This window comes from Ambystoma mexicanum, chromosome 8, assembly GCF_040938575.1.
Source record: "Ambystoma mexicanum isolate Mex_15411 chromosome 8, UKY_AmexF1_1, whole genome shotgun sequence".
NCBI lineage: Eukaryota > Metazoa > Chordata > Amphibia > Caudata > Ambystomatidae > Ambystoma > Ambystoma mexicanum.
In genome coordinates this window covers 11733616-11756814 of record NC_090929.1, presented here as the reverse complement: position 1 = coordinate 11756814, position 23199 = coordinate 11733616, and the positions used below count along the sequence as shown (strand labels likewise).

The following is a 23199-nucleotide window of genomic DNA, read 5'->3' as shown; positions in this document are numbered from 1 at the left end:
GTCTGAGAAGTCTGGTGATTGACTAGTCTGAGAAGTCTGAGGATTGTCTAGTCTGAGAAGTCTGGTGATGGACAAGTCTGAGAAGTCTGGTGATGGACTAGTCTGAGAAGTCTGGTGATGGACTAGTCTGAGAGGTCTGGCGATTGACTAGTCTGAGAAGTCTGGCGAATGACTAGTCTGAGAAGTCTGGTGATTGACTAGTCAGAGAAGTGTGGCGATTGACTAGTCTGAGAAGTCTGCTGATGGACTAGTCTAAGAGGTCTGGTGATTGACTAGTCTGAGAAGTCTGGCGATGAACAAATCCGAGAAGTCTGGTGATTGACTAGTCTGAGAAGTCTGGCGATGGACTAGTCTGAGAAGTCTGAGGATTGTCTAGTCTGAGAAGTCTAGCAATTGACTAGTCTGAGAAGTCTGCTGATGGACTAGTCTAAGAAGTCTGGCGATTGACTAGTCTGAGAAGTCTGGCGATTGACTAGTCTGAGAAGTCTGGCGATTGACTAGTCTGAGAAGTCTGGCGATGGACTAGTCTGAGAAGTCTGAGGATTGTCTAGTCTGAGAAGTCTAGCAATTGACTAGTCTGAGAAGTCTGGGGATTGTCTAGTCTGAGAAGTCTGGTGATGGACTAGTCTGAGAAGTCTGGCGATGGACTAGTCTGAGAAGTCTGGCGATGGACTAGTCTGAGAAGTCTAAAACCTCGTTGGCAGGACTGGTGCCGGATGCCAGGACTAGTGTTGGATGCCAGGACTAGTGCCGGATGCCAGGACTAGTGTCGGATGCCAGGACTAGCGCTGGATGCCACAACTGGTGCCGGATGCCAGGACTAGTGTCGGATGCCAGGAGTAGTGCCGGATGCCAGGACTAGTGTCAGATGCCAGGAGTAGTGTCGGATGCCAGGAGTAGTGCCGGATGCCAGGACTAGTGCCAGATGCCACGACTGGTGCCGGATGCCAGGACTAGTGTCGGATGCCAGGACTAGTGTAGGATGCCAGGAGTAGTGCCGGATGCCAGGACTAGTGTCAGATGCTAGGAGTAGTGTCGGATGCCAGGAGTAGTGCCGGATGCCAGGACTAATGCCAGATGCCAGGACTAGTGCCAGATGCCACGACTGGTGCCGGATGCCAGGACTAGTGCCAGGTGCCAGGACTAGTGTCAGATACCAGGACTGGTGCCAGATGGCAGGAGTGGTGCAGGATGCCAGGACTAGTGCCAGGGCCCAGACTCGTTCATTGTTTGGAGCCCGGGACCAACAGAGCCTTGTGGCACAGTCTGGAAGCGTTGAGCCCAGGTCCCTCAGCAGAGCAAATATGTATCAAGTCTCTGTGCCAGCGTCTGGCGGGCAGGGCGACCAGAGAGCCCAGTTTTGCCTGGACTATCTGGGAAGTGAGCCATCGGTTCAAGCTTGCCAAAAGTTGCTTTCCTTTAAGAACCCTCTGCCCAATTTGAAAAGAGAAGAGATCATCGCAGCAAACAGCAAAAGAGGCGTTACTGCCATTTTACCATAACATCCATACTCTACGCTGGCCAAGGGGGTATACAGGGTTCATGGCTACAAGCCCTTACATGTTAGTGCGAGTGTTGTGAAAAGGGAAAGCAGCACCAGCCGAAGGCATGTTATGCACTTACGCAACACTCGCCAAATGTAACGATCTGTGCTCATTCTGATGTTCCCAAAATGCTCCGTGTTTTATGCAGAGCAGCCAGGGACTATGATTGGTGCTATTTGCCCCCCCCCCCCCTCCCTTTATCAAATGGATATTTCGAAAAAGTACAATAGAAGAGTCCCAAACTGTGTATCTTGGAATCAGCCCCCTCAACCCCCTCAACCCCCCCGACAGGCATCGCAGCCCGTGGGAAACGCCAGTCCTACTTTTATGTTCATGGCCTGTCCAGGCAAACTGGCCGGTGATTGAACACCATTCAGCCTGTCCTTACCAGCCGTCTTCACGTGCCCTGCAACCAGTGCCCACCCACCCTATGCTGCGCTGCAGGACTCACACCCCGTGCTCTTGCACCCCTGAGCTTGCCCCCACACCCTGCATCTTGCACCGCCAAGCTTGCCCCCACGCCCTGCATCGTGCACAGCCGAGCTTGCCCCCACACCCTGCATCTTGCACAGCCGAGCTTGCCCCCACGCCCTGCATCTTGCACCGCCGAGCTTGCCCTCACACCCTGCATCGTGCACAGCTGAGCTTGCCCCCACACCCTGCATCTTGCACCGCCGAGCTTGTCCCCACACCCTGCATCTTGCACCGCCGAGCTTGTCCCCACACCCTGCATCTTGCACAGCCGAGCTTGCCCCCACGCCCTGCATCTTGCACCGCCGAGCTTGCACTCACACCCTGCATCTTGCACGTGCGCCCATTGTGCATTCAGGAGATATACAAGACCCATGTGGGTGAGAGGGCTTCAAGGGGGCGTGTACCCTTCGTTCCCCTTCTGTAGAGCATGCCGTGCACACACAATGCTCACACTCCCATACAGCCTCCACCTTCCCTCGCATGCAGTGGCCGGGCACTCTACACACACACAGGAGTAACAGTGTACCGAGTGCTCACACACAGTGCCCACGAGCATTCTGGAACTTGTGGTACGCAATTGTCGTGCTCACACCTAATCCCCCGCGTGCATTTCTCACACACAGTGCCCTCACACGCCACAGCCTACACCCTGCGCTAACACGTTCTGCACTTTGCTGTTCACGTGCAGTGATTACACACTCTACTTCTGTATTCAGAAACACTGCTCCCCATGCTCTGGGCCTTACTGCACACATGCTGCAGGCAGGCTGTACTCATACTCGGGTCTCACGTGCAGTGCTCAGCCCCCCCCCCCACCGTATGCTTGCACGCCCTGCAGCGTGTTTACACAGTGCTGCCTCATCCTGCACCCTGTCTACACACACACACACTGCCCACACGAAGTCCTCTCACAGCATCCTCACAGACCTTGCACGCTATGAGCACACACTCCACTCACATGCTCCACTCACAGAGAGCTCGTGCACCCCGCACCGTGTGCTGAGGCGTGCACAGTGCCATGTCCCACGGTGCTTATATGGAAGATGCCCGCCTCCCCCCCTCGGCCCTCCTTACCTGTACCTGCATGAAGGACCCTCGGTAGAAGCAGCATGCCGCCGCAGACAGCGCCCTCCAGAGGCTGCACCGCTCCGTCATGGTGTCAGGGTTTCCCCATCCAGGGCCTGGCCGTCACAGGAAAGAAGCTGCCCTCACAGGGAGGGTTCTCTCCTCACAGGAAAGATGCTGCCCTCACAGGGGGGCGGGGGGAGGGTTCTTTCCTCGCAGGAATGTTGCTGTCCTCACAGAGTCTGGTGCACGCTGCAATGGTACAGAAAGAAAGAGTACTCTCTTCACCGGAAGGGTACCGTCCTCACAGGAAGGGTACTCTCCTCACAGTTATGGTGCTGTTATCGCAGGTAGTGTGATTTCCTCAAAGTGCGGGTGTTGTCCTCGCACCCACGATTTTACCCTCACAATGTCTATTCCTTTGAGGCATGCGTCCTACTCAAAACCAGCGTCTGGTCCTTACCAGAAATGCCTGATTCTCGGTCCTTGTTGGAGGGCTACAGCCCTCACAGGTGAGCAATGTTTGGCCCTCACAATCAGCTTCTGCCCCTCACAGCGCCATATGGCTCTCATTGGACGACCCAGTCCGTACAACCAGGGTCCGGTCCTCACAGGCAGGATCTGGTCCTCACAGGCAGTCTCTGGTCCTCAGAGGCAGGGTCCTGCCCTCACAGGCATGTCCGGCCTTCAGAGGATGGGTCCGGTTCTCACAGGCAGGGTCCGGCCCTCAGAAGATGGGTCTGGTCCTCGCAGCATAGGTCCGGACCTCACAGGCTCGGTCGGGTCCTCACAGGCAGGGCCCGGCACTCAGAGGATGGGTCTGGTCCTCAGAGGCAGGGTCCGACCCTCACAGGCAGGGTCTGGTTCTCACAGACTGGGTCCGGTCCCCACAGGCAGGGGCCAGCCCTCACAGGCAGGGTCCAGCCCTCCAGGCAGGATCGGGTCCTCACAGGCAGGGTCCGGTCCTCAGAGGCTGGGTCCGACCCTCGGAGGCAGGGTCTGGTCCTCACAGGCTGGGTCCGACCCTCACAGGCAGGGTCCAGCCCTCACAGGCAGGATCGGGTCCTCACAGGCAGGGTCCGGTCCTCAGAGGCTGGGTCCAACCCTCGGCGGCAGGGTCTGGTCCTCACAGGCTGGGTCCGACCCTCACAGGCAGGGTCCAGTCCTCACAGGCTGGGTCCGACCCTCACAGGCAGGGTCCAGTCCTCACAGGCAGGGTCCGGTCCTCACACGCCGGGTCCGGTCCCCACAGGCGAGGCGCAGCCCTGCAGGATGGGCTCCGTGTTCCTGCTGCCTCTGCTCGCGCTGGCCGGGGTGCCGCGCTGCTATTCGCTGTCCGCCGGTGCCGGTGTCCTGTGGCAGGTGCGGCGGTGCCGGTGCCGCTGCTTCCCCTCCGCTCCGCTTCACGCTGCTGCTGTGATATTACGGATTACCTCATCCCTTGTCAGAGAGAGGGGGAGGGGCTCCCCGGAAACCCATGAAAATTCAATCGATGCCCCCTCCCCTGCACCCCACCTCCGTCATCCATCCACCTCATGGATGCAGGGGCGGAGCCAGTCAATGGGGACCAGCTGCGCAGAGCACTGCTCCTATTGGATACGCAGATCGGCCTCCCCATTGGCCGAGCCGGATGCTGCTTTCCAGCATCCCTCATCCAGGGCAGCGATGGGTCCAGCAGAGGCCGAAGCATCACCGGTACGGGGGTATGGAAGCGGGCAAGGGGTGCACAGCACACCTCAGCGCGTGCAGCGAGTGCACGCAGCGTGTGCACACCCTTTCACCCAGGGAGACACGGGCTGGCTGGCCCACAGGGCCATGGAGGACAAAACAGGACACCGATGTTAAACGGCGCCCGCCTGGACTTCGCTGTTAACAAAGGCAATTACTGTTAGCACCTGCGTTCATATGCATAAGTCTCGCGATCTGGGGTTAGTACTTGCATGCCAGGGGAGTGACTGGCGGGTAGAGAGGGGCCAGAGGGCAGGGGGCGGCTCATTCTCTCACACCAGTCTTTAAGTGGGTGCTTCCAGACGTGAAGGAGAGAGTTAACTGCTTGTAACATTGACGCTGCACTAGAATAGTCTCACTAGAATGCGTAAAGAAGTTAGATGCCCCCACACAAATAAACTTGGCCCCCCCACCGTCTCTGAAGTTAGTGCCTCTGCCAACATTTCAAGGGTTAGACCCCCTCGAGATATAGGTTTCGTTGCGCCCCTGGTGTACTCATACACAGACACACACATGCGGTATGAGAGGCGTGCATGCGCTCTCTGAGACATGCACAGTGCACACTATGCACACATCGACAAACACCCTCTTGGTACCTCAAGAGACATGCACCCTGGTACAGACACACCAGTATTGCACCTCAAGACACACATACACACTGTATCTGCACATGAGGCTGACATGCACCCTAATTCTTAATCATGATTTTAAGTGGCATGAGACACTGAGGGGGCTCTAACAAGGGGACATGGCCTAAGTGTTGGGTGGGGCCTATAGGTGCGGGCGCATGTCAAAACACACACCTTTGGGGTAAGGCAGCCAATGAAAGGACTCCAGACAACAAGCAGTACTGAGAGCAGGGGGCTTAGGCCCCAAGCAATGCATAGATTTGGAGGCTGGAGGGGGAAGGTGGCTCACCCAAGATCCAGCATCGGCGGGTTACAGGTCTAGGGACTTTCTAGGATAGGTTGGCAGGACTACTAACAGAACTGAGAAGAATACAGACATCCCCAGGAACGGTGAGAGATATAAGTGCATCAAGAGAAGGGTCTGGAGAATGGAAGTCAGGGGAAGTGCTGCTTAAGATGGACACTGAAGGAATAAGACGTGTAGGTGTTGAGAGGGAAAGAAGCCAAGGGGGGTGGATCATCCTGGGAGAGGAGAATACGGTATTGGGAGAGATTGTGAAGGAAGGGGATGCTGATATGTTTACTGAGGATCAGAGTAAAGGAGAAGGGGGTGAAGAGGCGGCTGAAAATACCTCCCAAGTAAACGGTCTGTGGGTGGGGGCAGGTTGAGGAACAGGGCAGGCCGAATGGCAGTAGTAAAGAAAAGAGGAGTCATGAAGATGGGTGCGGGAAGTAGAGCAAATATGCAGATGCCCCTCATACACAAGGGGGCAGGGGGAACACAGTATGTGCCCTGGCCCCAAATGGATAAGAATAATTTAATTAAGGCCCCCTGCAGCTCACAGCAGGGGCGAGTAAGTGGATATACGAATTTGAAAAGCAAACAGCAGGGGTATGATATATGATATGATATGGCATTTGTAACGCGCCTATACACAGGTGTTTCAAGGCGCGACGAGGCAGGGAGGGGAGGAACAAGGGGAGACAGACAACGATCCTACTAGGCCAGGTGTCATTCAGATCGCGCAAGTGCAGGGGTGGGGGAGGGGGAAAAGTGCAAGGGGAAGGGGAGGGGGGAAGTGCAGTACAAGGTAGGTGGCGTAAAGTAATAAATAAATAGGGCCAGCTGGTGGCAAGTGCAAGGTAAGTGCAGAACAAGTGCTGGAAAAGGGGGGGGGGGCTGTAGGGATACAGAGACAGTCCCGCAGTGCAGAGGGGTTCCAGGGCATCAGTGCAAGTGGAGAGTGACTGGGCCCAGGACCGAGGCTGTTAAGAGTGGTCCAGTTGCAGAATCAGTGCAGTTTCAGTGAAGAATATTAGCTGTTCAGCAGGGGAGAGGGAGAGAGAAAGCAGAAGCAAAGAGGAAGGTTTTGAGGTGCTTCCGGAACCGGAGATGGTTCTCCTCAAGTTTCAGGGAGGCAGGAAGGCTGTTCCAGAGGGAGGCCCCTGCCGCGGAGAGAGATCTACCCCCAGCTCGTTGCTTCGAGAAGCGGCTGACCCTGAGGGAGTTGGAGGCGGATGAGCGAAGGGCTCGGGAAGGAAGATATTTGGGAAGAGAGAGTTGAAGGTATTTAGGACCCAGGCCCCAGAAGGCCTTGTGGACAATGCAGAGGGTTTTGAACTTTATCCTCGCAGCCACTGGGAGCCAGTGTAGAGATTTCAGTCCTGGAGAGATACGGTCCCTGGGCTTGAGGCCAAGGACAAGTCTCGCAGTTCTGTTCTGGATGAGTTGCAGAGGGCGGAGAGTGGAGGCAGGCAGATTAAGATAGAGGCTGTTACAGTAATCCAGCTTCGAGAGAACCAGGGCTCGGGAGACAGTGAGCTTCTGGGGGAAGGAGAGGAAGGGAAGAATACCTCTGAGGAGGTGCAGCTGGTAGTGTGACTTCTTAGCAACGTCAGAAATATGAGGCGAGAAGGAGAGTGTGGAGTCGAAGATGACCCCAAGGTTTTTTGCATTGCAGGTAGGAGCAGGGAGGGGGCCAAGGGAGGCAGGCCAGAGAGCTGCAGGGAAGGAGGGAGTGGGTGTACCGATGAGTAGAATCTCAGTCTTACTGGCATTAAGGCAGAGGTCATTGGCGGCACACCATTCCTGGATATCAGACAGACAGTCAGAGATGAGGGAAGGAGAGGGGGAGGCTGAGGGTAGCCTGAAAATGAGCTGGGTATCGTCCGCATAGCACTGGAAATTAGGGCAGAGAGCGGCGATGCGGTGGGCAAGGAGTGCCAGATACTGGTTGAACAGCCAGGGAGAGAGATTAGATCCCTGGGGGACACCACAGGTGGAGAAAAAGATGTCGGAGAGGAAGGACCCCAGTTGGACCTGGGAGGGTCGATTTGAAAGGAAAGAGGTCAGCCACGCCAGAGCTTGACCAGTGATACCAAGGTTTTCACGGAGACGGTTGAGCAGGATGGCATGGTTGACAGTGTCAAAGGCAGAGGAGAGATCGAGCAGAATGAGAACACACGGAGTGTCGGAATCGAGGTTCAAGAGCAGGTCTTCACAGATGTTCAGGAGAGCAGTTTCCGTGCTTCTGGCAGCTCTGAAACCAGATTGATGGTCATGAAGACTACCAACAGATTCAGCATGGAGGTTAAGCTGGGAGATGGCCAGTTTCTCCAGGAGCTTGCCCAGGAAGGGAGTGATGGAGATAGGGCGATAGTTAGCCGGGCAGGAGGGGTCGGAAGAGGGTTTCTTGAGAAGAGGGTGCACAAGGGAGTGCTTGAGGGGGGAAGGGAAGACTCCAGAGGCGAAGGAGTGGTTGCAAAAGTCAGCCAGGGCAGGAGCCAGGGAGTCGATGTGGTCCTTGATAGTTTTGGAGGAACAGGGGTGAACCTGTTCAGACGAGACTTTCATAGATCGGACTTGTCTGGAAACCTCGTCAGCAGAGAAAAGTGGAAAGGCAGAGAAAGAGGGAGGAGGGGTGACTGCAGAAGGGCCAGAGGAAGAGCCGGGAAGGGAGGGAGGGAGGTGAGAGGAGGAGAGCGAGGACAGGATGTCCTGAGTTTTAGAGATGAAGTGAGAGGCCAATGCAGTGCAGAGGGCCTGGGAGGGGACAGGAGAGGTAGAGACTGCAATAGGGGATCTTAAGAGCCTGCTGGATGCCGTAATTCGGGATCAGGCTAGGGACGTGTGGGTTAAGGCCGGATACCCGGGAAGAACCCTTGGGGACGATGCACATTATGGAGCACCATTCAATGGAGTGAGGGCACTGGTATGGGATGCATTACGAAGGGCCTTCCCTGATACCCCTGATTTACAGCCTTTGATGTAGTATAATATGGGCGATGATGAGGACCCAGCTAGATTTATTCTTAAAATGCAAGAGAATTGGAGAGCTGAGATGGGAGGGCCGTGGGATCAGTCAATATCATTTTTCTATTTTATCGTAAAGAGGGGTTTTCCTACGGACTTGCAGAAGGCATTGGATAACATCGTGGGTATTGAGGCGAAGGGGTGGCTGGAAATACAGAATATAATAGTGCATCATTGTAAAAGGATTAAGGAGCGGCAGAGGGAAACAGTCCAAAGGCGTCAGGGGGAAGAAGCAAAATTGCTGTAGTAAAAATTGACAACGGTAGCAGTCCAGGTGCCTGTATCGACGTCAGTACAGGGGGAGGGAACAGAGAGTACCCAGCAAGGGGTGAGTGCAACATTTGCGGTGCTCTGGGCTGAAAGAGGACAAGGATTGTGGGGTGGGGGGAATCAGTGCCCTGGCCCACACTGGCAGCAAGGAGTGCTGCAGCGAGGAAGAGGGGGATTTTGAGGAGTAAGAGGAGGAGGATTTGGATGCAGGGGGGGGTGGTTTGGACAGTCTCAATGTTGGAATTGTTTAAGGTGGGGACATTTTGCAAAGGGAATGTAGGAGCAGGTCTGCAGTGGGGTATAATTATGGGCCACAGCAACAGGGCCAAGGGCTCCAAGGGTCCCAAGGACCCCAAGGACCAGGGTACCCACAACAGAGTCAAGGATATCAGAATCAAGAGTATCCACAAGGGCAATACCAAACTTATAATGAGCAGCCCCAATCACCGGACACACAAGTGCGGCACCTGCCACAACAGAAGGGCAGTTCTGCCGCTGTGAACAGGGTATCAGGTGGGGATGCTGCTCCCTTTGGGGGAGCAGCAATAGTAGGAGGTAGCCCCTTCTCGTTCCCTGGAACAAACACGTATCCTGATTAGGATAGCCCACAGAGAGCACTCACGTTTCCGGTGTTGTCGACGACTACACACCCTGAAGAGGAACCTTTGGTAGGGGCGGAGATAGGAAATAAGCAGTTCATATTTATGGTGTACTCTGGTGCAACCAAATCATGTATCATGGAAGGAAAGTTTCCACTTTCAGGAAAGTATCTTGATGTGCAGTGATTATCTGGAGCTATTTCCAAGGTTCCATACAATGAGGAGTTAGACGTGAAGGTGGGAGGGAAGGTAGTACGGGCGCCCTTACTATATTCCGAGAGTTCCCCTGTCAATTTACCGGGCAGGGACCTGCTCGGTAAGTTAAACATGACTATGGGCCTCATTACAGGTTGGGTGGTCCGGAAATAACAGTGGCGGTAAACCCACCGCCACTGTTAGTTCCGGACCGCCCGATCCCGACCCCTGAAGGCGGGAGGTGATGTTCCCGCCAGGTCTGACCTGGCAGGTTTAACACCGCCCGCCTGCAGGTGGACGTGGAAACACCAGCACCATCACGAGATGGTGCCGGTGTTTCCACTTCCCCATTCCCATTGAGTCTTATCGGACTCAATGGGAATGGGGATTAACCGAATTCCACCTCCGGAATTCCCGGGACACCAGGGTCGTAATGCCCTGGCATTTCCGGGAGTCACGGAGGCGGAATGGTAATACAAGTCCAGCGGTAACCAGGCGGTTTTACCGCCTCGGTTACCGCCGGACTCGTAATGAGGCCCTATATCTTTTACAGATCATGGTGTAGTCCGTTCCATGCCTGGAATGTGTGCCATGAGGGCAACGTTGATAATACACACAATGGCAAGGGAGGTGGTAGTGTGCAGGATCCCTGTAGACCTAGACATGCTTATTTAGGGTATTACATGAGCTTCTGAAGGCGGTGCCCCAAATTGCCAAACAGTGTTAGTGAGTACCCACTGATTTTATCTTTCGTCTGGCAATGGCACCCAAGGTGGTGGCATGAACGATATTATCACTGGACCTACAGGGGTTGTTGGTTTCGGACAAGAGGGTTGTCCTATTGGGAATGGATAGGGACGGTGTGAGTGGCACACAGTGCTTTGTGTAGATCCAATAGTTCAGCTAAAGATGACGGGTGACAAACTGTTTGGGAATAATGACAAAGAAGGGGAAATAATACTAGAGATCTGCATCCCAAGTGACATAATGATGCAGTACTGAAGAGTGCAGTGTCCTGTAATGGCAGCATTAACTCCATCCCTATTTTTCGATGAAGATTTACAACACGTGCCTTCACAGTTGTAGACTACAAATCCACATGATGTAGTATTACTGAAATATCTAACCCCTGTGCGTATAACACTAAAGCCAGGTGCGGTGCTGCCCAGGGTAAGACAATATCCATTATCAAGAGAGGCGGACTAGGGTATTAGATTGACAATACAGGCCCTACTGGACCGGGGGATTATCGTGCCATCTACGTCCCCATGTAACACAGCAATATATCCTGTTAACGGGGCAATTGGAGAATGATTCAGGACTTGCGCCTCCTAAATGATGTGGTGCAGAAAGAATTTCCAGTCATTCTAAATCCTGCGACAATTTTATGCAGCATCCCCAAAGAAACCACATATTTTACTGTAGTGGATTTGAAAAATGAATTTTTTTCTATTGCACTCCACCTGGAATCGAGGAACCTCGCAGCATTTACACATGCTCAGATGCAGTTTGAAAACACTAGATTACCTCAGGGGTATTGCGAAAGCCGAACATATTTAACAGAATACTGCATGCCGATGTCGTGAAAATGCAGGTGCCTTGCTAGTGTATAGTGACAGTGAATAGCACTGTCGAAGGTACTCGGTTGCACTTATACAGTTGTTGGCATGTAAAGGGTACAAGGTTGGCAAGGCCAAATAGCAATATTGCCAACAGAAGGTAATTTATTTGGGGCAGTTCATATCGGCAAATGGTAAGAGAATACTACCATACAGGGCAGCGTCAGTACGTGCAACCCCCGGACCGACCTCAGTTAAAGAGTTGCAGAAGTTTCTGGACCTGTCTAACTACTGCAGGGCCTGGATCCAAGACCACTTCTACAGGGCATTAGGGAAGTACAAAAGACAAAGGACCATAAGTTACAGTGGACAGCTGAAATGATCAGACAGTTTGACGACTTAACAGAAGTCATTAGTTCGGCACCTGTACTGGCCACCCCAGATTATACACAGAAATTTTATTAGTTTTCACATTCAGATGGGCATTTTATGACAGCAGTGTTGACGCAGAAAAGCACTATGGGCCATAAGCCATTGGCCTACTATAGTGGTACTTTGGATGCAGTGATGCAAGGGCAGTTTGCGTGCGAACAAGCTTCAGCAGCAGCTGCCCTTGCAATAGAGAAAAGTTCTACGATTGCAATGAGGTGTTCAGTAACGTTGTACGTGGAACATTCGTTGTTTGCCATTTTAGAAAGGTCAAAGTCTACCTTAACTACGCAAAGGTCTTTGGCATATGAGATTATTATTTCTAAACTCCATATTCATGGGGTTTCGTGTAAAACAGTGAACCCTGATACCTTTTTAACGGACATACCTACTACAGAGGATTTGACAGTGCACGACTGGGCCACATTGTCATGATTCATTCCAGATGGAGGAGGCTGCCGCGGTTGCGGCGGGGCCGCCATTGCTTTATCCATCACGTTCGGCGACGTTCGCTTGCAGCGGTCTAGTCTTTTCTTCTCTGACCGCTCCGCGCAACCGCTGGGAGTACTTCCTTCCTGTGTTCCCAGCGGCTGGCTTGTTGCAACCGCTCTGCCAGCCGTTTGTAGCTTTGCGGTGAGACGCTAGTTTTCCTTGCTTTCGCTTCGCTCCGAAGCACTCTCTCTCTTTTTCCTTTTCGTTTTGGTTATTCTCACTGTTTTCTCTTCGCCTCCTCTCCTCTCCCTTCCGGTTCGCCCTTTCCGCTGCAGGTTGTCTGATTTAACTTTCCTGGAAGTTTCTGTGATTTTTCCCATTTGCCTCTCTCCTTCTTCTCCTGAGTTTCTGTTTAGTCTCTGGCTATTTGTCCTGCAATCCTTGCTGTTAATATAGCCACGCATTCTCCCCCATTTACTGGGCTGCTGCTGACTTCAGGATTTTCACATCAGTCCATGGTTGCATACAGCGCCCCCTCGTACGGCCAGCACCGCTAGAACATCTAGGAGGTTTTTTTCCGCCTATGGGCTCTTTCCTCCTACATTTCCTGTTCCCGGGGCTGGGGCCGTGGTGTGGTCCTTAAGTGGTACATCACGGCTTCTAACCGTGTCAGGTCGCTGACTTCAAGAAAGGAGAAGGATTATCTGGTCCATCGGCACAGCATCAAAGTAACGGACCCTGATTCTACAGGAGGAGAGTGGTGCGTTGAGTGGGGAGGTTCAAACTCTTTGCCAGAGTTTACCAAGCGAGCAACAAGGGGAAATAGGACAGATTGCAATGACCACACTTAATATGGCCACGCCGGAGCAACTTCAGGAGAAAGTTCAGGAACTTTGGAAGGCTGTGCAAGGTCTTTCCCAGGAATTGCAAACTGTTAAGGCTGAAAATGTTGTTCTCAAGCAACTGATATCCAACAGAGAACAACCTACTCCGGAACTCCAGCCCATGCCATTATCTTCAGGTAAATTTGATGGCTCACCAAAGAAGGTAAAGGAGTTTCTAGAAGCTGACACAGTGTACTTTACTTTCCCACCTCGGATGTTTTCGACTGACCAGTCCAAGGTCGGGTTTTAGAACTCCAATATGACCGGCAATGCATTAGCCTGGGCCACTCCTCTAGTCACAGGAGTAGATCCCATATTACAGGATTATGGGGGTTTTCAGACCCTGCTTAAGCAGACCTTTGAGAGACCAGAAATGACCTACACAGTTTGTGAAAATCTCTTAGACGTTCGTCAAGGGTCCTCAGACCTCCTTTCCTATATTACCACTTTCAACACTTTGGCCGCGGGAGCTGGTTGGCCCGAGCCAGCTCAGTATGACATATTTTCGAAGGGGGCTTAAGGAGGATATAAAAGACGAACTAGCTAGATCTCCCAGGCCTACATCTTTTTCCGATCTTTTGTCAGCTGTATTGCAGATTGAATACCGTCTTCAAGAGAGACGAAATGAGAGGCGTCACTACAGAGGCAGTTCTTCGTATACCGAACCATCTTCTGCCTTGACTTCTTTGCCGTCTCCATCCTGAGAGGAACCCATGCAGATCGGAACAACTCGTGCACCACTCTCCTCAGAAGAAAGAATGCGTCGAAGAGAGAGAGGACTATGTGCTTATTGTGGCTCCGATCAGCACCTACTTAAAGATTGCACAGAATTGCCTCAATGTCGTTCGGGAAACGAATCACCCCGGTTCTAAAAGGGACGAGAGTCCGGGGTTCATTCAATTCCTCCAGTCCCTATGTTTCCTTATCTGTATCCACCAGCGCTCCTCAGGAGGATTTCAGGCTCATGGTGGTGAACATCAGTATGGATATTGGAGATCAACAGGTGGAGACCCTAGCCCTACTTGACCGTGGTGCCGCAGGGAATTTCGTGGACACCCTGTGGGCTGATAAGGTTTGCCTAAGGAGACTAGCACGCAAGGAAGGGCAGACTGTGGAAGGCTTGGACGGTACCCCGCTATCGTCAGGATCCATCACTCCGACCACAGAGGATCTCAAAGTCAAGATCTTGCAACACGTAGAAACCCTGAGATTCGACATCATAAGGGCGGCTCATTTACCGGTAATATTGGGGATTACTTGGCTCAGAAAACATAACCCCCATATTAATTGGGTTCCTAACCAGCTGAGCTTTGAGTCAGAATACTATAAACAGCAATGCCTTCCACTACCGTCTTACTCAGAGTAGTACCCGCTTCTTCTATCATCTCAGACTCCTTGAGTGTGCACGCATTACCGCCGCTTTGTGCCCAATTCCAGGAGGTCTTCACAGAGATCAAACCTGCTGCCTTGCCACAACATCGACCTGAGGACTGTTCAATTGACCTAGTACCTAATGCTTTGGTTCCGTTTGGCCGCATGTATCCCTTGTCTCAAATTGAGAAAAGCTCCCTACGCACAAATCTCGACACTAATCTGCATAACAGTCTCATACGACCCTCTAAATCTCCCACGGGAGCCCCTCTATTTTTCATCGCTAAGAGGGATTCCAAAGACCTGAGACCTTGCATAGACTATCGGGGGTTGAACAAGGTTACCATCCGAGATCGATACCCTATGCCTCTAATCACAAACATCATAGAGGCCGTGCAAGGGGCTAAGGTTTTTACCAAGTTTGACCTTCGTAATGCTTATCATTTGCTGCGCGTTGCCAAGGGGGATGAATGGAAGACCGCATTTCGTACACCCTATGGACTATATGAATATCGGGTGATGCCTTTCGGTCTGGTCAACGCCCCAGCAGTTTTTCAGCGCTTTATGGACCGCATATTCTCTGATCTTCTGTTTTTGTCGCTCATCGTCTATCTAGACGATATTCTGGTGTTTTCAGCCAACAAGGAGGAACATGAACAACACGTTTTTACTGTATTAGACTGCCTAAAGAGGAACAGACTGTTAGCCAAACCCGAGAAATGCCAATTTGGTGTACCATCTATCCACTATTTGGGGTTTATTCTTTCGGAACAAGTCATTTCAATGGACCCAAGCAAGATTTCTGCGGTTCTGGATTGGCCCTCTCCATCGTCCATCAAGGAGGTCCAACGATTCCTGGGCTTGGCAAACTTCTACAGAAGGTTTATCCCAAGGTTCTCAGATACTGTGCTACCCATAACCTCTTTACTAAAGAGAAGTGCTGGGCCCTTCAAATGGTCAGATGCGGCTGAAGAAGGCTTTAAACGGCTTAAACTCCTGTTTTGCTTAACTCCTATATTACAGCAACCGGACCAGTCTAAGCAATTCATTGTTGAGACCGATGCCTCCTCGGCAGCCATCAGAGCTGCTCTCCTCCAAGTTAAGGATGATGTGGAACATCCTGTCGCATACCTTTCTCGGACCCTTACAACCAGTCAAATGAACTATTCAGTTCTTGAAAAAGAATTGTTGGCTATGAAACAGGTTTGCGAAGAATGGCGTCACCTCCTTTTAGGAGCTACACATCCTTTTGTTATCCGCACAGATCACAAGAATCTCAAGGCTCTTCAATACATGGAATGCTCAAACTCTCATCAAGCTCGATGGGCCCACTTTTTTGCCCAATATAATTTCTTGGTAACATATCTCCCGGGTTCAAAAAACATTCTAGCAGATGCTCTTTCACGCAAGGAAGCTGGAATCGCTGAGGTCGGTTCTCCTCAACTAATGTTTCCCCGGAACCTCATTGTGGCTCAAATCAGCACCTTTCTTCAAGAAGTCAAGGAAGCCCTGAATTCCGAACCCCAGGCTACAAGACTTGCTTCCTCTCATGCTTATCAAACAAAGGAGGGTTTGTGGTTCTACCAAAACAGATTGTATATACCTCCGGGTGGCCTTCGCAAAAGAATTATAAGCTGGTGTCATGACAGCAAGTCTGCTGGTCACAGAGGTCAATCGAACACCACCAAACGTATCGGAAGAACCTTCTTTTGGCCAAATCTTAAAAGAGACGTTCAGGCCTATGTTTCATCCTGTCCAGTTTGTGCCATGTCCAAGAACCTTACAGGCAAACCTTTTGGGCTCCTCAATCAGCAGGAAATCCCTTCGCATCCTTGGGGTCACATATCCACTGACTTCATTGTTGAACTCCCCATGTCGAATTACTGCACTTGCATAATGGTGATGGTAGATTATCTAAGATGGCTAATTTCTCCCCTCTTTCAGGCCTACCTACAGCTGTCGAGATGGCTGAAGTTTTCACCAGAGATATCTTTCACTTACATGGTCTTCCTGATAAAAAGCACCTCAGATAGTGGCAGCCAATACATCTCAAAGTTTTGAAGGGCTCTCTGTGGCCGTCTGGGTATTGAACGTGCCCTCTCCTCGGGCTACCATCCCCAGACAAATGGCCAAACAGAGAGACTCAACGCAACCCTTGAGCAGTATCTTAGATGCTATAGTAATCAAATGCAAGACAATTGGGTTCAGCTTCTTTCTATGGCTGAGTTTGCCTATAACAGCACCAGACATTCCGCTACAGGGCTCACACCTTTCTATTGCACCCGCGGGGTTCATCCTCGGTCTATTCTACCTACCTTCACTAATTTAAGCAACTCCCCCGCTGTGGAATCCACCTTGGCAGATATTGCAGAAGCACACAAGACAGCTAAACTCAGTCTAGAGAGGAGTCTCCATACATACAAGCAACAGGCAGACCGTCATCGGCTTAAGGCTCCTGAATGGGGAATGGGGACTAAGGTATGGCTTTCCACAAAATTCCTACCGAAGTGGGTTCGACCTTCCAAATTGTCCCCTCGGTATTTGGGTCCTTTCCCCATATTAGAAAGAATTAATCCAGTAGCCTTCAAAATCAAATTGCCACCAGGTCTGAGCCGTATTCATCCGGTTTTTCACTCCTCCTTACTCAAGGAATACCGACTGGACGCTGATCACATACGGGTATCCCGCCAGAAGTTGCAGCTAGTTCCACCCCAGGAAGAACATGAGGTCTCAAGAATTCGAGACTCCAGATACCATAGAGGTCGCCTCCCGTATCTCATTTCCTGGAAGGGATACCCTGGCTCCAAGGATTCCTGGGAACCTGCACATCACGTAAAGGCCCCTAGGCTTGTGGCCCGTTTCCACGGAGCCAACCCGGTGGTGTGGGTAGTAAGAGGGGGCATACTGTCATGATTCATTTCAGATGGAGGTGGCTGGCGCGGTTGTGGCGGGGCCGCCATTGCTTGATCCATCACGTTCGGCGACGTTCGCTTGCAGCGGTCTAGTCTTGTCTTCTCTGACCGCTCTGTGCGACCGCTGAGAGTACTTCCTTCCTGTGTTCCCATCGGCCGACGCGTTGCAACCGTTCTGCCTGCCGTTTGTAGCTTTGGGTGAGACACTAGTTTTCCTTGCTTTCACTTCGCTCCGAAGCACTCTCTCTCTTTTTCCTTTTCGTTTTAGTTATTCTCACTTTTTCTCTTCACCTCCTCTCCCTTCCGGGTCGCCCTTTCCCCTGCAGCTTGTCTGATTTAACTTTCCTGGAAGTTTCTGTGATTTTTCCCGTTTGCCTCTCTCCTTCTTCTCCTGGGTTTCTGTTTAGTCTCCGGCTATTTCTCCTTCAATCCTTGCTGTTAATATAGCCACGCATTCTCCCCCATTTACTTGGCTGCTGCTGACTTCAGGATTTTCAGATCAGTCCATGGTTGCATCCAGCGCCCCCTCCTATGTCCAGCACTGCTAGAACATCTAGGAGGTTTTTTCCACCTACAGGCTTTTTCCTCCTACATTGCCTGTTCCCGGGGCTGGGGCCGCGTGTCAGGTCGCTGACTTCAAGAAAGGAGAAGGATTATCTGGCCCATCGGCACGGCATCGAAGTAACGGACCCTGATTCTACAGGTGAGGAGAGTGGTGCGTTGAGTGGGGGGTTCAAACTCTTTGCTAGAGTTTACCAAGCGAGCAACAAGGGGAAATAGGACACACATATGAGGGGAGGAAGATGATGCTCCCAAAGCAAGGGACTGTGCATTGACAGAGGGTGAGATACTTTTCGTTGACGGGTCTTCCACAATTGATCAGGAGGATGCGCAGAGATGGACAGGGGCAGCAGCAGTATGACTTGAGAAAGGGGAGTACAAGACGGTGGTCATGAAAAGGTTGCCTATGCATTATTCTGAACAGGCCGCAGAACTTGTGGCGCTCATCGAAGCACTGAGAGCATCACAAGGGTTACATGTCACAATATATTCTGACTCTGCATAAGTTACAACAACGGTACATGCCGGTCTGTCCCGCTGGAAGAGGGTGGGGGGGTTTCGGAGCGTGGATGGATCCCCAATGCAGCATGCAGCACTGCTAGAAGTACTGATAGAAGCGTTATCCCGGACATCTGCTGTAGCAGTTGTTAAGTGCGCCGCCCACACTCGTGGGATAGAAATATTGATGGGGAACGCAGCCACCTAGGTAGCAGCCAAAATGGCAGCGTATCTGCCAGATGAAATACACACTGAGTACGTTGTGACTGCCCCACCGGCAAGCGACCATCCAGTACCTTACACAGCATTGCCCATCTCCGAGATTATCGAACAAGGAAGGGCACCTGAAAGGGAAAAAGAGTTGTGGTTACAGAGAGGTTGTAAGCAATCTCCGATAGATCTGTTATGGAGGCAGGAGAGCTCTGGGAAGACAGTTATGCCCCAATTGTTGCTAGCTGTAGCCTTTAAACAATTACACTACCCATCCCATAGTTCGAAACAACCGATAGCCGCAGACATACAGGAGGACTGTTTCACACCGAACATCCAGGAAAGCATTACATAAATGGTCATACATGGTCAGAGGACCACATCGACACCCTTGCTCCAGCCACCGCCTATTTCTGCAATCACTCCTTTGCTACTGGAACTTTCCCCTCTCCCTTAAACACTCTCTTGTGCACCCCCTTCTAAAGAAGCCTTCGGCCTATGCTGCCTCTCTGGCTAACTATTTCCCGATCTCCATCACTCTTTTCCTGGGCAAACTCTTGGAAAAGCTTGCCATCTCCCAGATTAATGTACACACTGTATCTGTTGGTTGCCTCCATGACCACCAGTCTGGCTTCAGAGCTGCCATAAGCACAGAAACTACTCTCCTGAACACCAGTGAAGACTTGCTCTCCAATCTTGACTCTAATCTACCTTCTGTCCTCATACTCCTCGATCTATCCTCTGCTTTTGACACGGTCAGCCATGCCATCTTGCTCAATCGTCTCTGCAACAACCGTGGTACTACTGATCAGGCCCCGGCCTGGATGATCTCCTTTCTCACCGACCGACCCTCTCAGGTCCAACTGGGGTCTTTCCTCTCTTCTATCCCTCCCTCTGCTTGTGGTGTTCCCGAGGGGTCTAACCTCTCTCCCTGGCTTTTCAACCACTACTCTTGCCCACTGCATCGTTACTTTCTCCTCAAACTTTCAATGTTATGCGGATGACACTCAGCTCTCTTTCAGGCTCCCCTCAGCCACCTCTGCTTTGTCTCTCATACCAGACTGTCTGGCCGCAATTCAGGAATGGTGTGACACCAATGATCTCTGCCTTAATGTCAGTAAGACTGAGATCCTCCTCATTGGGACACTGCTCCCTCCTTTACTCTCTCTCTCTGGCCGCCCACTCTGGGCCCTCTTCCTGCTCCTTTCTGTGAGGCTAAGCACCTTGGTGTCATCTTCGACTCCACCCTCTCCTTCTCTCCTCACATCTCTGACTTATCTAAGAAGTCAAACTATCAGCTACACTTCCTCAGAGGTATTCTTCATTTTCTCATTTTCCCGCAGAAGTTCACTGTCTCCAGAGCTCTGGTCCTCTCTAGGCTGGATTATTGCAACAACCTCTTTCTAAATCTTACTGCCTCTACTCTTCGACCTTTCCAACTTATCCAGAACAGGACTGCAAGACTTGTCCTTGGCCTCAAGCCCAGGGATCGTATCTCTCCAGCTCTGAAATCTCTTCACTGGCTCCCTGTGGCTGCAAGGATCAACTTCAAGACCCTCTGCATCATCCACAAGGCTTTCTGAGGACTGGGAGAGCTCTCCCTCCAACTTTCTCTTCCAAAACATCTTCCTTCTCGAGCTCTCCGCTCATCCACCTCCAACTCTCTCAGGGTCAGATGCTTCTCCAAGCAGAGAGTTGGGGGCAGATCTATCTCCTCGGCTGGGGCCTCCCTCTGGAACAGCCTCCCTGCCTCGCTCAAACTTGAGCAGAATCACCTCCAAATCTGGAAGCAAGTCAAGACCTTCCTTTCGCTTCCTCTTTCTCTCTTCCTCTACCCTGCTGATGCACTGGACTGCTCCACACACTGGTCACCTGGTCACCGTCTGAAATCAGGCCCTGGTTCCCGCATGTCCAGTTGCCCTTGCACTACCTCTGGGCTCAACAGCACTTAAGGGTCTGTATCTGCAACCCTACAGTCCCTTCTCTCTGCACTTATGAGCCACCCTCTGGCTGCATTTGTGAGGTAACTGCATTTCCCCTTCCCCCATCCATGGCACTTCTCCCCTTCCCCCTTCCCTGCACTTGCACGATCTGAATGACAAAAGGCCTAGTAAGATCGTTATTTTGTCCTCCCTCTGTTTCCCCCTCCTTGTCTTTTCGTGCCTAGAAACACTTGTGTACAGGCGCGTTATAAATGCCACATCATATCATATCATACAATACATAGCACTACATGTCGAAGTTTCAGTACAGGGATGACACTACGGGCATTACGGGGCACCTTGCCCCACCTTACCGGGCCGTTGCGTGAATTAAACTTAGATTACGCTGGTATGGGTGAGCGTTGTAATGGATCTAGGTAGTGGTCTGTTCTTTCTCACAGTGGTTGGAAGCAGGGTCTTGTGCACATCCGGATGCCAAGCGTGCTGCAAGATTCTTAGTGCAGGAAGTTTTCCCCCAATGGGGTGTGTGCGAGGTTTTAAGGTCAGATAATGGCACACATTTTTTCAATTAGTTATTTCAACACATTACAGCACTACGTGGCATCAAGCATTGGATGTGTTCGATTTATTACCCACAGGCCAATGGCGTTGCAGAGGGAATTAATGGGCTATGTAAGGAACTCATGGTGGCAACAGTAAAGACAGACACAAGTGATCACAGTTCAAGGGCGTTTATTAAACTGTATAAATAGGTGAGAAAAACGCCTAATCAAAACCTAAATCTAAGATGTGAGCAAGCTACGACCATCAAATAATAATAAGGCAGTCCTACTAGTGTCTTGTCAAATAAAAGGTCCTATACAATAAAAATATTGCCAAATCCGTATCGCTAAATTATAAAAAGAGTGAGGGATAGTGGTCACAAGAAAAGAAAGAAGTGTTCACAAATGTAAGTCAGGATGTTATAGCCGGGGTCTCGCTTCCCCATGTTTTTAGCATGGGACAAGGCGGGACTTCTGAGCACAGCAAACTCGTTGGCTTCTCCAGCACGAGGCTACAGTTTCTTTCAGCGATATCAGGATCTTTGGTGGTCAAGTCTCTTTTCTATAAAGTCTCTTGCCTCCGAGGGCCTGATGTATTCAAAATAACAAAACAAAAGTTCCTTTCCGTATGCACGTTGGGTAATGACTCTTCACCCCTGAATTCCCCTTTCCCGGGCTCAGACCCATCTCAAATATTAGCCCCCCTCTGTAGGGTTCACTACGGCTTTTTACTCAAAAGATTTCACCTGTTGTATTCACGAGTCTCAACGTCTTTTTATAAAATGTTCACAGGGTTATCGTGCTTCACCCCGTTCTGCAGGTATCCCTCAGCCGGGTTCACCTTTGCCAGTTACACAGTTCACTTTGTTTTATCACAATACAGAATTTACTTCCCTTAGCTTCCCTCTTGGTTACGGGTCAAACACTTTCGATTGTACAAGGGATTTTTCTTGACCCTTGTATGACCACTTTGACCTCTTATGTCGGACTCTCCTAGGGCCTTCTGGTATCAGTAGTTTCAACAAAAAGCGACCAGACTGAGTCTTTTGAGTGAGCACCCACGTGGTGCCGGACCACTCTGCAGCTGGCCTTTCCCTACGTTTTTGACAGTTCTGTAACACACAAGGTCTTTGCTCTTTGATTCACCTTTTATTGCCATTTGCAACATTCACTCAACACAGTTCGGTTTACTATTGGTTCTCCTTCCGACTCACCCGCTGTGAAGAACCCCTTGGTGTTTCTTGTCTCTGGAGTCAAGGATGGTACCACGGTAGAAAGCGTCTCTCCCTGCCTTGGTTATCAGTGTAGGAGGGCTCTGTGCCCCGTTGACATCTGTTAAACAACACACTGTCTGTTGTTCCGGTCTTGTGATTCCTTTCACAGAGGCTTCATGGGTTTGGGTCAAAAAGGGCAAGGGCACTTCTCTCCTTGTCGTCCATTCGGTTCTCGCTGCCTTTCCCCTCCTCTTAAACTGCCGTCCTGGATTAGCTGCTGGTCTGCCTTGCTCAAAGTGTGCTTTCGTGCTCCACCTTTTATCCATGTGGGGAAGGGGAAAGGGCTGTCAGGTGTGAGTGGTTATTGCCAATTGCCTGACTCTTGTGTTGGGATATGTCAGGTAAACGGCCCTAGTGTTAGTCCGTTGTCTTTCTTGGTGTAAGAAAGTGTTTGTGCCGGAAAGGGGTGGAGGGAGAGATTCTGAATATCCTACGAAGTAGGATGGGGAAAAGGTGTTATACAGAAGGGGGTACCACGTCTCACCTGTCAGTGTCCCACTTCTACTCCCCGAGGACCCCCATCCAGGTGATCCTCCTGCACTGGTCCACTCCCAGGAACTGGATCCAATAGCGATGGCTGTGTCCTGGCCACCTGCATGACAGATCCCCGGGAACTAGTCAGGGAGACACCTGCAGGTTTCTCACAGCTCCTTAAAAGTAAGTTATCCAAACTGTGTACCACGTAGAAGAAAACACGGTGCACTGTTTGCCCCTGGCCCTCTTCAGTCTACACAAGCAGCCAAGCAAAGACAACCATTTGTTACTTC

The 23199-nt window shown here is 51.3% G+C and overlaps 1 protein-coding gene across 4 annotated transcripts in view; it reads right to left on the bottom strand.

Annotated features, from left to right (window-relative positions):
- The window catches only part of SH2D3C (SH2 domain containing 3C), a 580515-nt gene that overhangs the window by 149144 nt on the left and 408172 nt on the right, over positions 1-23199 (bottom strand). Inside the window, exon 1 of one of the 4 annotated variants that reach the window (XM_069609129.1) lies at positions 3093-4546. The exons of 2 other annotated variants lie outside the window; for them this stretch is intronic. In XM_069609129.1, the coding sequence (XP_069465230.1) occupies positions 3093-3173 (81 nt within the window). In that variant the 5' untranslated portion in view covers positions 3174-4546. Of the gene's footprint in view, positions 1-3092; positions 4547-23199 lie in introns of those variants that run through there. One more of the 4 variants, XM_069609130.1, reaches the window with a different exon arrangement.